This window comes from Cydia pomonella, chromosome 5 (genome assembly GCF_033807575.1).
Source record: "Cydia pomonella isolate Wapato2018A chromosome 5, ilCydPomo1, whole genome shotgun sequence".
In the NCBI taxonomy this organism is placed as follows: domain Eukaryota; kingdom Metazoa; phylum Arthropoda; class Insecta; order Lepidoptera; family Tortricidae; genus Cydia; species Cydia pomonella.
In genome coordinates this window covers 15,124,320-15,138,845 of record NC_084707.1, presented here as the reverse complement: position 1 = coordinate 15,138,845, position 14,526 = coordinate 15,124,320, and the positions used below count along the sequence as shown (strand labels likewise).

Here is a 14,526-nt window from a genome sequence, read left to right as displayed (position 1 = left end):
GCGCTCTAAATAAATAAATAAACCCCCGAACGCGTAGTACGTTAATGGGTCACAGTGATAACATCACATGCAACGTGTGAAGCCGACCTTTGAGGATTTTGTCATTCTTGTCAACAATGTCAATATGACATTGACATTTCGTAGAGCGCATTTGAAGTTTTGTCGCGCTTGCGACTTGCGGCGAACTAAAAAATACATAAAAAAATAGAAAAATGTTTCGCTTATCAAAAAGCGTTATAACATTACTCTCAAAAACTGCAAAAATATCTGCACCACAAGACACTGGAATTTTACTGTGTACACAGGGAAATCTAAAGTTTCTCAGTACAGGTACATAACATTTTCTCCCTATTTTTCTATGATGCAATACACAGTGGACTAAACGAAATTTGTTTGCAGATATTAACGATAAATTTTCCTTGAAACATGAAGAGGTTGGCCGGCCCCTTTACTTCGACGCTCAAGCAACAACACCTGTCGTAAGTGCTAATAACCAAGAAGTTTGTTTTAACTACTGTATCAACTTTTGTTACCATCACAACCATGTTTTTCACAACATTTTTTGTCCGCTTACTATATAATGTGGGTCAAATACTTATTATGTATGTTATTTCAGGACCCTCGCGTACTTGATGCGATGATGCCTTACTTTGTAGGACAGCATGGCAACCCACATTCTAGGACTCATGCATATGGTTGGGAGAGTGAAGCAGCTGTGGAAAAAGCTAGAGAACAGATAGCAAATCTTATTAGAGCTGATCCTAAGGAAATAATATTTACCTCAGGGGCAACAGAGTCTAATAATATATCTGTCAAAGGAGTTGCAAGGTTTTATGCGCCCAGGAAAAAGCATATTGTTACTACTCAAATTGTGAGTAACCTTTTTTTAAACCTCCTTATTCATAATTTTTTACTAGACAAATTATGTTTTATCCCTTTCTTGCAAATACATGAGTGAAAGTGATATATAAAGACTACCAATTCATAGCTAGTTCAGGCTTATATTGCTTTTATGAATAACACCAAAAGTGATTAAGTTATGGCTTTTAAACAAGATTTCCAATTTTTTTTTAAAAGCAGACAGGCACTTGCAATAACTGATAATGCCTTTGTCCAGAATCATCTTAAGTTTTCAGTGTTGAGTAGAATTTGCATTGTGCTTGTCTAATTTATTCTTAAATTTAAGCAAACACAAAATACAAATGTTTCAATTGGTTGCAATTTATACATATGCATCTGTAGTAGGGATTGCAAACCGGATTGATTTTCAATCTGGCCGAATTTTGGCCATAACCCCAGCCGGTCCAGCCGGATCCGGTTTGGTATAGGGATATTAAAGTTAATTAAATGACATATTTATCTAATTTTTTGCGTAATACGTATTCCTAAATTTATAATTTGAAGTTAATAAATAACTTCTTAACAATAAAATAGAACTTAGTAGTAAAAAGTATGACACTGTCAATATCACTTTAAAAACAAAATATGAAATCGGTCATTTATTATATTTAACCATTCACAAGTGCTCAAATTTTAAATTTGATTAGTTTCCAAAGCGTACTGGCATGTGGGGTGGGAATTGGAACTCCTTGATAGGACAAGTTTTCGTGACTGTTCTTTGATTGACATCCATTCTAAGAAGAAAATAAGATATTTTGCTATTAACCAAAATGATATAAAATTTGCCCTCATTTTTTTGCCTGAGAAAGTAGTAGACTGTATGACTTAAAAAATTATAGGGAATCGAACACGACAGATGAATTGGCTAGACGTAGAGTAGCATGTATGAATAGAAAATAATCAATATTTTATCATATAAATAAATAAATATACTATATGTATATACAGTGTGTCCCTAGCCATTGGACAAAGCTGAAATGTACATATGCATTTGGGTATTTAGAACTTTTCGGTTTCGAAGAAATTAACAAATTACCAATTTTTACTTTGGAGCAGCCTGTATGTTTTAGTAGCTCCTAAGGTAATATCCTCAAAGAATAGTATGGAACCTTCTTCAACCTTTTTGATTATCTTTTTTATTTATGATACTAATAAGCTTCTGACTTTTGAAAAATGTCATCATAATCAAATATTTCGAAAAAATTGTCAAAAACACTGCCAAATATTAACACAGTGTTGTTGATTATTGCAAATAACTTTTATTGGAAAAATTTATTTTTTTATCTTTTGTTCTAATTAAAAAAATATTAACGTCAGAGCATTCCTGAGAAGTAACCCTACATGGGATTTCAGCTTTTGTCCAATGGCTAAAGTCACCCTGTGTATATATATATATATAAAATCGGAGTAAACTAAAGATTATCAATGTTATCATATATTCATTTACACATATAACACATTTTGATTAGCCCAACTCTAGTCGGTTGAGTACCGCCGACTTAGTCCTGCTCATTTGTTTACTTTTAATCTCCTATCACAACATTATGACACAACATTAACCTTTTCTTTAGCATAAATTACAAATGTCTTCCATGGCATCTCCATCCTTTAATTTTTCCTTCTATTACAGTATTTATGTAATCATCATATCCTGCCACCAACTTGAAAGGCAACTTCTGTTCCCAGTCATCGTCATAATAAATATATTTTTATTTAACTAAATTTAAACTTTTTCATTCGTTTTATGCTCTGTTCAACTTCATACCTCTCATCCGTCGCCTTTTCCTCATCTAAAACGCACAGTGCTTGCTGTATTTAGGCGTTATTTTTTATTTAAACGGATCCGGTCCGGATCCGGTGATTTTTATCGGATCCGGTAGCTCCTGAAAAGGACCCGGGGCCGGATTACCGGATCCGCCGGACCGGATTGCAATCCCTAATCTGTAGCTATAATGAGCCCGCTATACAAATAATGCTCGGCCGTGTGTAAAAATTATGTATTATATTTTGAATTAGTTATTTGGTTATTGTGGAATATTATTATTATTGTTATGTATTATCTATTCTAATTTTTAATTATTAATAATTTCATTGTAATTACTTTTTGTATACGAGTAGGTGCTAACATAATCTAAGGAATTGTAACTAACATTTTTCTTAATGGGCCCCGGCCTGAAATAAACGGATATTTAATTTAAATTTTTTATACAGACTTATATTATGATCTAATCTTGATTTCTAGGAACATAAATGTGTGCTGGACTCATGCAGAGCTCTAGAAGGAGAGGGTTTCAAGATTACATATTTGCCAGTGGCAGCCAATGGCATTATTAATCTGAAAGAATTGGAAGCTGCACTTACACCTGAAACTAGTCTTGTTTCAATAATGACTGTCAACAATGAAATAGGTAGCTGTTTATATTTTTCGTTGCTGTACTAATATTACATAATACAAATCATATCCCATTTGCATGTGTGAAGTGCATGATGTAAAGGGGATAAAAAGTCTTTGCTTACTGTGGCGTTATTGATCGGGTCGCCACTTTCCCGAATGAAGGTTGAGGGAAGCGATGGCTGAGATACGCGTCATACTCGTGAACGGGTGCTGTTTGTGGAGACTGGACTGTTTAAGCTAACTTTACTTTTGAGTATAATTATAGTGAGACACGTCATTCGGTTCTCGTATTTTTCTTTTATCCTAATTAATGTTTTAATTATACGGAATTTTGGCTCTTAGAGACACTATACATCTCTAAGGATAATTTGATAAAAGTCATTTAGTTCTGACATTTAGAGATATTTATACACCTCTAAATAATTTTAGATTTTTTTGTTGTATCTGCTTGTTTTTTTATTATTATTATTATTTTAGTTATTTTTTGTAATTCAACATTTAGAGACTTTATACATCTCTAAGTAATAATAATAATTCACTTCCTTTTTCTTTAAACAATAATACTTTAAGTAGTTTGCATTAATATTTTCAATGAATTGTATTTTATACTTAATTGTTGATGTGCTTGTCTTTGCTAGTATGTAAATTCCATGTTGATGTGTAAAAGTGCCCTTGTGGCCTATTTGCTGAATAAATGTTGAAGGTTAAGTTGAAGTAACACAACTGAACATGATCATATCAACCAACTATAGCCAACAAAAGTTGACATTATAGGGAGTGACTCGTTATATCAAGTGAAATTATATGGAGCATACACTGTATTGTATTTGTTTTCAGGTGTAAAGCAGCCTATAGCGGAAATCGGAGCACTCTGCAAAAGCAAAAAGATATTTTTCCATACAGATGCAGCCCAGGCTGTGGGCAAGATCCCACTGGATGTTAACAAGATGAACATTGATTTAATGTCAATTTCTGGTCACAAAATTTATGGACCCAAAGGTGTTGGGGCCCTGTATATTCGGCGGAGGCCGCGAGTACGAGTAGAGCCCATACAGAGTGGAGGAGGGCAAGAAAGAGGAATGAGAAGTGGCACAGTACCTACACCTCTTGTTGTTGGACTAGGTAAAAATATGATTGTGTGTATAAAAGCTTCGCAATTTATCAAAGCTTATAGTTAAAGTTGGAATGAAGCAGTATACCTCTCATTGTAACAGTTGCTGTATCCTATCATTCACAAGAAGTTGAGTTGCTGTTATGTTACATTTGTTACATTACTGAGCATTTCTTTTTTTTTGCCACCGTTGTGTTATATCTAGTTAGGAGAAAATGTTCTGGTTGAACCATATCCCAATATAATTAATTGATAATATTCCATAGAGTATGTCCATTACCAAAAAAAAAAAAAATTCTAGGCGCCGCTTGTGAACTGGCCGAGCGTGAGATGCCATATGACCATGCCTGGATGGAAACACTCTCGCAAAGATTCCTGGATAAGATTTACTCAAAACTCTCACATGTCATCAGAAATGGGGACCCTGAACAATCATATCATGGATGTATCAACTTGTCATTTGCTTATGTTGAAGGTACGTTATCTTTAGTAAGGATAATAGATGGGTGGTCTTTGCAGCGTGCGTCTTTAGTTGATGATCTACCCAGGTTAAACTCCTTGTACCAGCCTGTGACTGTAGAATTCGGAGAAGCAGAGTCCCCCAATGTACCTGCCAATTCAATGTGTATATCTTCAGTAAACATGTTTTTCTAACAGAAGTACTTAGCAAAGAGAATTGATTGTTATAGAGAGGTAAAGTTAAGAAAAAAACCGGCCAAGTGCGCGTCGGACTCGCACAGTAAGGGTTCCGTACCCTTTTTTTTTTTTTTTTTTCTAGGGGGGAAAATGCATTCCGCATACCACCCGGGTGCGGAGGGCGACCCGAGTGGTTATGTGGGACTCCCGTCCAGGCTAATGAGGCCGACGGTATACCCACTAAAAACCCCCCATATGTCACCTCGCCGCCTTATTGGTGGGGTTACGGGAACGCTTGCGCACTCATCCGCGACCCCACCGGCGGCAGCCGCCCGCGAGCGGCTCCCTCGCAAATGCCCGAAGGCCCTTCACGCGAGGCGCGCCAGATGGTTCGACGCGCCTTCCTCCTCGGCCTCCGTCCTGCAGTGTAGCGGACCCCCCCGAGCCCGCCACAAGGAGGCCACGGGCGCCAGAAAACTCCCAGCGCCCGGCGGCAGATGAGGTCCATGGTTCTGCCGCAAACCACAACTCGGCTGCAGAGGACAGGGAGAACGGCACACCGTAATACCGACACTCCTCTTCCTCTGCAGCCCCACCAACGCCGCTACTGCGGAACGGCCCCGCCAAGGTCGCAGGGGATAGGGAGAGTGGCGCATCGTGATACCATCACGCCTCTTCCCCTGCGATCCCACCTCGGCCGTCGAGGATAGGGAGAACGGCTCACCGCAATACCGACACTCCTCTTCCTCGACGGTCCACCTCCAGCGCGTCACAAGCGGGCTCACCAAGCCCACTTGGAGCGTCCTCCTCGGGCCAGCCCGCACCTCAAACAGGCCGGCCCTGGTTGCCTCTTCGCGCCCTGGTTGCCTCTTCGCAAGGGTTCCGTACCCCGCCCAAGGTGGCTTAACTTCGGTGATTGGATGAGAACCTCGAGATTGGAAAGAAATATTTATTTTATTCTGTTTTTAGTATTTGTTTACATAATCTGTAGAAATTTCAACTGGCTAACTATCACGGTTCATGAGATACTGGAGGAGGAGGAGGAGGCTGGTGACAGACGGACGGACGGATGGACGGACAGCGGAGTCTCAGTAATAGGGTCCCGTTTGACCATTTGGGTACGGAACCCTAAAAACGTGCCCCTTAGTTTGACATCCAAAACAGATGGCGCTGTACTGCGCCATAGGTCTAGCGGTCACTGAATTGTCAAACGTCAAGTTTTGACAATTACAGGTACCGCAAAATGTATGGAGCTGTACAGCGCCATCTCGTTTACATGACTAGCGGTTCTTGGCTAGTAAATTTATTACTAGCCAAGAACCGCTTTAAACAATAATCTCTTTTTACTGTTGTTACCAACTAAAAGTGTATAATTATCACTCGTTTTGGATCACCCCTCGTATATAAACATTGCACTTGTCTCCACTTTTGGACATGCAATGAATTATAGACCCCAATCTTGTCTAGTGCGTTTGGGGAACTTACATAGGTTCTTACCTATGAAAACTCAATCTAAACTAATTTTTCTTCTATCTAGAAGAGTTACCGAGTTAACCTAACAATTAATATGTTTACATTTAATTCCAGGCGAATCATTGTTGATGGCTCTAAAAGATGTGGCGCTGTCAAGCGGCTCGGCATGCACCTCAGCCTCTCTAGAACCTTCCTATGTATTGAGAGCTATTGGAACAGATGAAGATTTGGCACACAGTTCAATCAGGTAATTACTGCTCCATACAATTGTACCTGGCTAAGTAGGCCTAAAAGTATTATTTTGCAATAGTGCTAATTAATATCATACATACCTTATGTTATAATTTAACTCTCTTTCTCTTCTTCCTCGCGTTGTCCCGGCATTTTGCCACGGCTCTTGGGAGCCTGGGGTCCGCTTGACAACTAATCCCAAGATTTGGCGTAGGCACTAATTTTTACGAAAGCGACTGCCATCTGCCCTTCCAACCCAGAGGGTAAACTAGGCCTTGTTGGGATTAGTCCGGTTTCCTCACGATGTTTTCCTTCACCGAAAAGCGGCTGGTAAATATCAAATGATATTTCGTACATAAGTTCCGAAAAACTCATTGGTACGAGCCGGGGTTTGAACCCGCGACCTCCGGATTGCAAGTCGCACGCTCTTACCGCTAGGCCACCAGCGCTTCTATATGCAGTCTTATGTTATAATTTAACTATTGAGTCTAATTTAACAACCCCTTATATTTAAACATTAATAAGATAATGTTGGCTAGAGTCCTGAAGTATATACAAAGAGTTGCACCAAACCGTCTGTTACCGTTAAAACGTTCCCTAAATTTGACTGCTTTTGACGTTGACTACGAAAATAATAAACGTTTTGGTAAGAAAACTAGTGTACGGAGTGAGCAATCTATGCTTACTTATTTCTCCATGCCCTTAGGCAAAGAAATATCACAATCACAAATTAGGAAAATACGTTATCAGTTATTTACTGCATTACTAAAATGTTAACCATAATAAATAATGTTTGTGACAAAAAATTATCTTTATCAACATTTTAGTCTCTTATGTCATAAACTTAGCCTCCTACACATGATAAGACAAAAATATTCAGATTATCAAAAATGTATTCAAAACAATTGATTACATGTTGTTTACCTAGTGACTTAAAAAGGAAGCATAACACATACTCGTCCATATACAAAAAGAGAAAATGTTTTTCCACTTCTAAATATTTTCCATTCTCCATGATTTTTTTAGTATGTTATTGTCACAATGAAATACTAGGTTTATAGGTTTTCCTTTTTGTTCTAAAAATAATCGAAACATATTATCCTAGAATATATTATGCTGAAGCGATCGAAATCAAAGTGATTTGTTAAGATTTAGATAGTGGAAAACGTTTTCTCCCGAAATGGAATTTAAAAGAAAAAGTAGGTACCGTTATTTCGTTAGGATCGCAAAGCTATTCTTCCCTCTTAAGATATAATATTTGTGTAAAGGTGCATATACATAGATGTTCCAAATCATTATATAAGCGGAATATTTGTGACCTCGGCCGGCAAAACGTCCCACTTTGTCGCTTGCTGTAAGGACGCTTTTTAGGTTATTTGACGTGACGTTTCGCGTAACATTTACGAGTATTCACAGTTTTATGAATTTTATAAATTTTATTGTACGATGTCCAACGCCCGTGTAGTGAGCGAGCGACTCATTCACGAGATCTAAGGTCCTACTGCGAAAAACGAATATCCAAATTTCTTTATCTGCTTCGCTATCGCTCGAATATGCAAAACTATAGAGAGGCAAATAACGAAAAACTATTTTCGTTTTTCGCAGCAGGCCCTCTGGACGCATCTTATTACGTCGGACTGATAATAAAAATTGACATAAATGTGTAACTTTTACAGATTCGGATTAGGAAGATTCACAACAATCGACGAAGTGGATTATACAGCAGAGAAGACGATCAGGCACGTCGAGCGCCTCCGAGAAATGAGCCCTCTATGGGAGATGGTGCAGGAAGGCGTGGACATCAAATCCATACAGTGGTCGCAGCACTAAATGTACCGGTCATGTCCTGTTAGTTATGCATTTCCATTATTACTATGGGCATTGACAATAAATACTGCTAGACGCGTAGAGGGAAATATTGAAGTAGTTGGCGCTGTACGATCTCGTATCCTCTCGTGTGCAGATTTTATTTTTTTAAATAGTTTCCTCGTACGCGGATCCGCGTTCGCCATACGAGCGGTCATTAAAACATTATTTTATCGGGTCTATTTTTTTAACTTTATTTCCAATGTTTCTACGCAGGTTATACCGGTCTTGGTCGCGGCTAACTAATGTCTCAACAAAATGTAAAATAAGTTAACTTAAATATACCTGATAAAAAAAAAATAATGTGTTCAAATCGCGAAAGTTTTAAATATTATTATGCGGTAACTGGGCTGCCAAGGACCTACATATGATGCCGTACATTGTCACTGAACACAAACACAGAAAACTGTTGAAATTTCAGCTACAATATTTTGTACTACTTTATGCGTCCTTGTATAGAGAAGCGTATTTAAAAATTTGGTGGCCCGGGTCAATAAGTTTCGCCGCCCCAGAAGTCACGAAAAAACGATTTAAATAAAAACATTCAAAAAATTTCATTATTACCACGCCCCTGGTGGAATGGCGTCCCGGGCCATGACCTGGATGGCTCTGGGGTAAATACGCCTCTGCTTGTATAGTAGTATTTCTTTGTCAATGCCATAAGTAATCTATGTGCACGTCGATTCGTTTTTAGTTGGTCTTACCTCCTGGGACCCCAGGTACATTTTTTTGTAATTATTCCACAATGTATTCTGAAATTTGATTAATTTACTAAAGGTTCCAAATTTAAAAACAAAACTGCTTCTGGGTCTCAGGAGGCTAAATTGAGTACCGAGTTTTAAAAGCAGCTATCTGTCCCTGAATATCATCAATTTATTCCCATTCATTTGTACTGCTATTCCTGAATCGACCTGCGTACAGGGATTTAAGGCTCTGCAAGATCTGGATAGGCTGCTATGAACAAATAGTCATCGGGGTGTCCACATTATATAAAATCTTGAATACTAAAAGTGTGTGCGAACATAAAATGTCGTGGATATTCGTAGCGTGCTTATTTTGCGTTTATTTGTTAGCTTAACACATTCACTGCCAGACAAAAAACGGCGCACTACCCCAGAAACCGGTGGTCTATAGCTGCGTACAAAACAACCCGCCCAGCGGGTTGTCCGGCATCTGAACAAAGTTCACGAGCGCCCACCAGGTGGGTTCCCGGCAGTTAATGTGTTAAGGTAAAAAGCTGATTATAGTTGTTAAAATTATATAAATCTCTTATTAGTTATTAATGTTATCTTAAAGGTAATCTGTTTTCTTTTTAGAAAAATCTAGAAAATGTTGGGCACCTTGGTTGTTTATATTTTTGGTAGGTTTTTAGATGGGTGTTATTGACTATATCCTATACTATGGCGTTATTGCTCACTGACAACGTTATACTGGTTATACGCAATGTAATATTAAGATCACTATATTCACTTCTGTGGCACAAAGATCTCGCTATTTATCAGACAATATAATAATATGCATTCATCAATTGCTGTTGTATTTTTTGTATTGAACACAGCATATAAATATGTTGTTGTTATTTAAACAGCTTTCCCGCAGATACCTACTGTGTATTCGATATAAGGACGTCCTAAAGCGTCATCTAAACGTGTGTGCGATCGATCCTGCGCGTTGGGAGGAGCTCGCTGCGAAACGGTTATCTTGGCGGTCTACCATCTTCGAATCCACCAAGTCGTTTGAGGATAACAGCCTCGCGACATTAGACGTAAAACGCCAACTACGCAAAGAAAGACCTAAGCCCTCCTACATGTATATGTACAGCACTGCCGGTCAACTTTACGACTATGAATGTGAAAGGGTGAGGTTGATTGCTGAGGTCGCCGTCATCGAAATCGATGTGGAGGACTATATATACTGTGTATTACAATACACAGTATAGGTATTATTACAATAATGTACTAACCGCAAACCGCAACACTCTTTTCTGCCTTGGCCATTGTGGACCTTATGTCTTTACAATAAGGTTATGAATTGTCAGTCACACGAACCTAGCCGCCGCCTACAATCGAGTTTGGTTACCATTTTAAAACAACATTCTGAATAACATGACATTTGATATGAACATTCGAGTAACATATATATCTATGTCTATATATCTTTTTGTTTTCATTGCTAGAAATTGTAATATTTGTAATACATATAAATTAGAGCGAGTACAAGTTTTACATACCAAAGTTTTCGCTCTATTTTTTGGATAACAATTTTAACCAACGAAAACTACTTCCTGGGCTTAGCCAACGTGCCAATCGTTCAAGCTCCGTAGCGTAGAGTAGTCATCTCTCTATCACTCTTACATATTTGTGCGACAGTCACAGTTGTGTGTCGTTCGCACACACCCAGACATAGGTCTATGTTAAGGAAATGTGTTTAAAATGAGAGTGTAACTTCGATTGTATGGGAGCCGCTTTCCTGTTCTAGGCTCGGAACCCGTTTTTGCTTCAAATATAAAATACCGGTATGTTGTCACCTAAATACATGACATGAATCAGCCCTACGTGAGGAGCATAAAATAATTGAAAATATTGGGCTATAAGCTGTTCCGAGCCCTGTTCCTGTGAAGTGCAGAAGTTGGCACCTTTATCCTCCTGTTGATATCCATGATCATACGTAAAATACATCAGTAAATAAAGTAGCACTCCTCTACGACTTAATGCCTACTAAAACGTGACCGATGTAATTAAGATTGCATCGTAGAATTCTATTATCAAATGCCAGACCTCTTAAGAAATTGTTGTATCAATCATTGATTTAAGTCTATATTATAACGATGTAAATGTTAATAAAATGATGCTTTACGAAAATTTTAATTCTTTTATATATTTATCCACACAACGTAACTATACTGTGTTCGACTACTCATAACATAAAGGAGGGTTCGCTATGATATATTTGAAAATCTATATCCAATAGCGTAGTAGGCAATAGTAGGCTACGGGAACCTAAAATCGGTATGTTTGAAAATTACTTTTACAGTACACAGGCGCTACTTTACCGCACTAGTGCGATAATTAGCTCATTACGTAACTATGTCGAAAATTTGAGGGGCGATATGTACTGTAAAACGTTGTACGATACATGTGCGAATAGGTAATTCGCAACTAGTGTTGATTTAAAGCACTCCCTTCGATCGTGTTTTAATTTATCGCCACTCGTTGCGAATTTCCTATTTTTCGCACTTGTATCGTAATGTACTATATACCGACGGGGTTTACTATAAGTCCATAATAAGGTAATTCACAGGTTAGTCAAATCATTTTCTTTTTTCGAACTGTCAAAACGATTAGTCACTATGGAATCTATGAAATACAGAACAATGACGTCACGGTTAAGTTACCTACTGTGGTGCGTTTGCTTTATTTCGTGCATGGTGTAAATTATTTATTTTAAATACAGGAAACATCCCTATTGACCGTGGTTGCTTTTCTTATCCGATTATCATAAATAATGATGTTGTGAATAGTTTCAATACTTATATTTTATATTTCGATTCAGTTTATGCATTTTTTCTCAAAATGGTGCTACCGTGCTGGTTCGAGAGGTTTATAGCTCGCAGAGCCACTAGTAAATAGATTAATATATAGAAAAATATCGAGCATTATCATTAAACTTTGAATTTGATATTTATATTGCTATCTTGACTTAATTACATAAATTATTAAGCCTTGAAATGAATGAATAATTGGTTCAGTCAGCTTCAGTTGAAAACCATGAGTCCACGCCATAACAATGAAACCGGCAAAACGATACACTGAGTCATTGTATTGTGTTAACTTTACCACGAAACCTAAATCGGACGTATTGACAGAACAATAGCAGCGGTCAAATGTTGAACTATCTAAAAACGAACGAGTTTATACGAAACATATAGACAGTAGCGACATCGTTAACTGCACATTAAGTTGGTAACGTTGTGACGCATCTACCGCACTAAGCATTTATAAATCGGTTGTTCCTATATAAGCGACCTTTCCTTTACTTGCGTTCATTAAATCCCTCCTCTACAAGTCTACACGCTATTTCGTAACATTGACTTGCTGTTGCTAATATTTAGTCGCCGCTCGTGAGCTCACCGATATACAAGCATCAAAATGGAAATGAAATTTACTCCTACGATTGTTTTTCTGCTCCTTTCAATTTGTTTAGTGCATATCGCGGTCGCGAAGCCAAGAACTACCGAGAGACGAGATGAAGTGATACCGTTAGACCAGTCCGTTGTAGGAAGTTTGCCGGAAAAGACTACGATTAAGCCATCTGAAACAGGTAAGTCAAATTTTACTTTTAATTGCCTTTATATCCGAACCTACATTTTTATTAAAATCAGATTCAGGGAGGCACGTAGTTTCACTAAGTACATACATGTGTCTTCTGGACGTGTGTATCCTTATCTTATTTCTTCTGTTTCGTCGTAGTGTCAAAATTACGCAGCCGATTTTGATGAACTAGGTATAAATCTATTCGTTTTAATGGTCCGGGTAAATAGGTAATAGATGTTAAAATACTCTTAATAAAGTAGGTACGTAGATACTATGCCAATGCCAACCGAAGTGAGTAAATAATTATTATTAACGACACACTGTCATAAGATAATTAGAACGATTTTAACTTTTTTAAGTCTTATCCATTAATTTCAACGTAAATAACGAATTATACCTATATATGTGAAAAACTATTTCTAACTTTTTTTTACCAATTATCCTATTAAAAAAATACTTTAGTTTTCTTTTCGGGGTTTTCTACTTTTTAGCAAGTGGGTAGTTAATACATTAACATCAACGTTAATAATAACAAATACGATATTTAAAAAATACAGTATTAAATATTAACAATAAGTACCTACCATCATGACATTTACGTCGATGTTTCCAAATGCGAACTATGAACTTATTTCAGGTAGGTACCGTAAAATGGGGAGACTAGGTAAAAATGGGGTATCATATAATTTTATATTGCTGACAATAAAAGCTCGATTCTTTATTTACTCGACTGTTCCTATGTATAACTAGTTAGATTGTGTTGAATTGATTTATACCTATTGTCAAAAATATTGTGGGTTAAGAATAGTAGTAATAGGTTTTGAAGTCACCCCTGTATTTCAAAGCCACCCCGTTTTACGGTAGCAAACGACTAACTCAAACCCTGATAAAAATAAATACTTATTCTTTCAGAAACCAAGGTTCCTGGCCGTGTACCCTGCCAATTTGACGAGCCTACTGAAGAAGCCGTCTGCCAGGAGCACTGCATGCCAAAAGGATATTCATACGGACTTTGTGTCGCCTATACCTGCAGTTGTATTTAATAGGAAAATAACAAACCAAGACTGATGTTGTATAGTGATGCAACATAAACGCTGAAGATGAAATGAATATAGACTTTCAATTAACGTTGTATTGTACGCGGAAACAAAAGAATAGGTTGGTTTAACTACCTAATTGTGATTCATTGCGTTTACCAAGTTGATATAATAAATTTACATAAAACTGTACTTTGCTTTATTTTTATGCGTCCTTTAAGCTGAGGTCACGAAATGAATATGCAATGTGTAATGCACGATTACTTTATTATTTTTACATTTTATGAAATATGTATTAAGTACTGTTTTAACTTTTTCAACACACTTGCTCGTAATGAGGTTCTTATTGAACCGCTTTAAAAAAAGGCTTATAATCCTAGATATTAAACTCGCCTGCTTTTCTCATTATAACTATCGAACTTTTGCACTAATGTTATATAATTATCGAACTCGTGCGGTAATGTAAGTTTTAATTTTTTTAATTACCCTTTTACTGTTTTAACAATTAAAAATTGATTAATCTAAAAGATTTTTCCTCGCATGTGTGTTGATAAACAAAAAAAG

The 14,526-nt window shown here is 37.3% G+C and overlaps 2 protein-coding genes across 3 annotated transcripts; both read left to right on the top strand.

Moving 5' to 3' along the window:
• Nucleotides 1-125: 125 nt before the first annotated feature.
• Nucleotides 126-11,473, top strand: LOC133517805 (cysteine desulfurase, mitochondrial). 2 transcript variants are annotated; one of them, XR_009799407.1, is made up of 9 exons: nt 126-330; nt 400-479; nt 617-871; nt 3,143-3,308; nt 4,133-4,417; nt 4,708-4,881; nt 6,630-6,762; nt 8,423-11,301; nt 11,355-11,473. XR_009799407.1 is itself a non-coding variant. In XM_061851236.1 (8 exons), the coding sequence occupies exons 1-8, from the start codon at nt 213-215 to the stop codon at nt 8,574-8,576; spliced, it is 1,365 nt and encodes a 454-aa protein (XP_061707220.1). In that variant the 5' UTR covers nt 126-212; the 3' UTR covers nt 8,577-11,473. The 2 variants fall into 2 exon arrangements, 1 of the variants encoding a protein (XP_061707220.1); XM_061851236.1 differs by having other exon boundaries at nt 8,423-11,473.
• An 847-nt stretch (nt 11,474-12,320) lies between these two features.
• On the top strand, nt 12,321-14,154 carry LOC133517804 (uncharacterized). Its single transcript, XM_061851235.1, has 2 exons — nt 12,321-12,932; nt 13,838-14,154. The coding sequence occupies exons 1-2, from the start codon at nt 12,761-12,763 to the stop codon at nt 13,966-13,968; spliced, it is 303 nt and encodes a 100-aa protein (XP_061707219.1). The 5' UTR covers nt 12,321-12,760; the 3' UTR covers nt 13,969-14,154.
• The last annotated feature ends 372 nt before the right edge of the window (nt 14,155-14,526 follow it).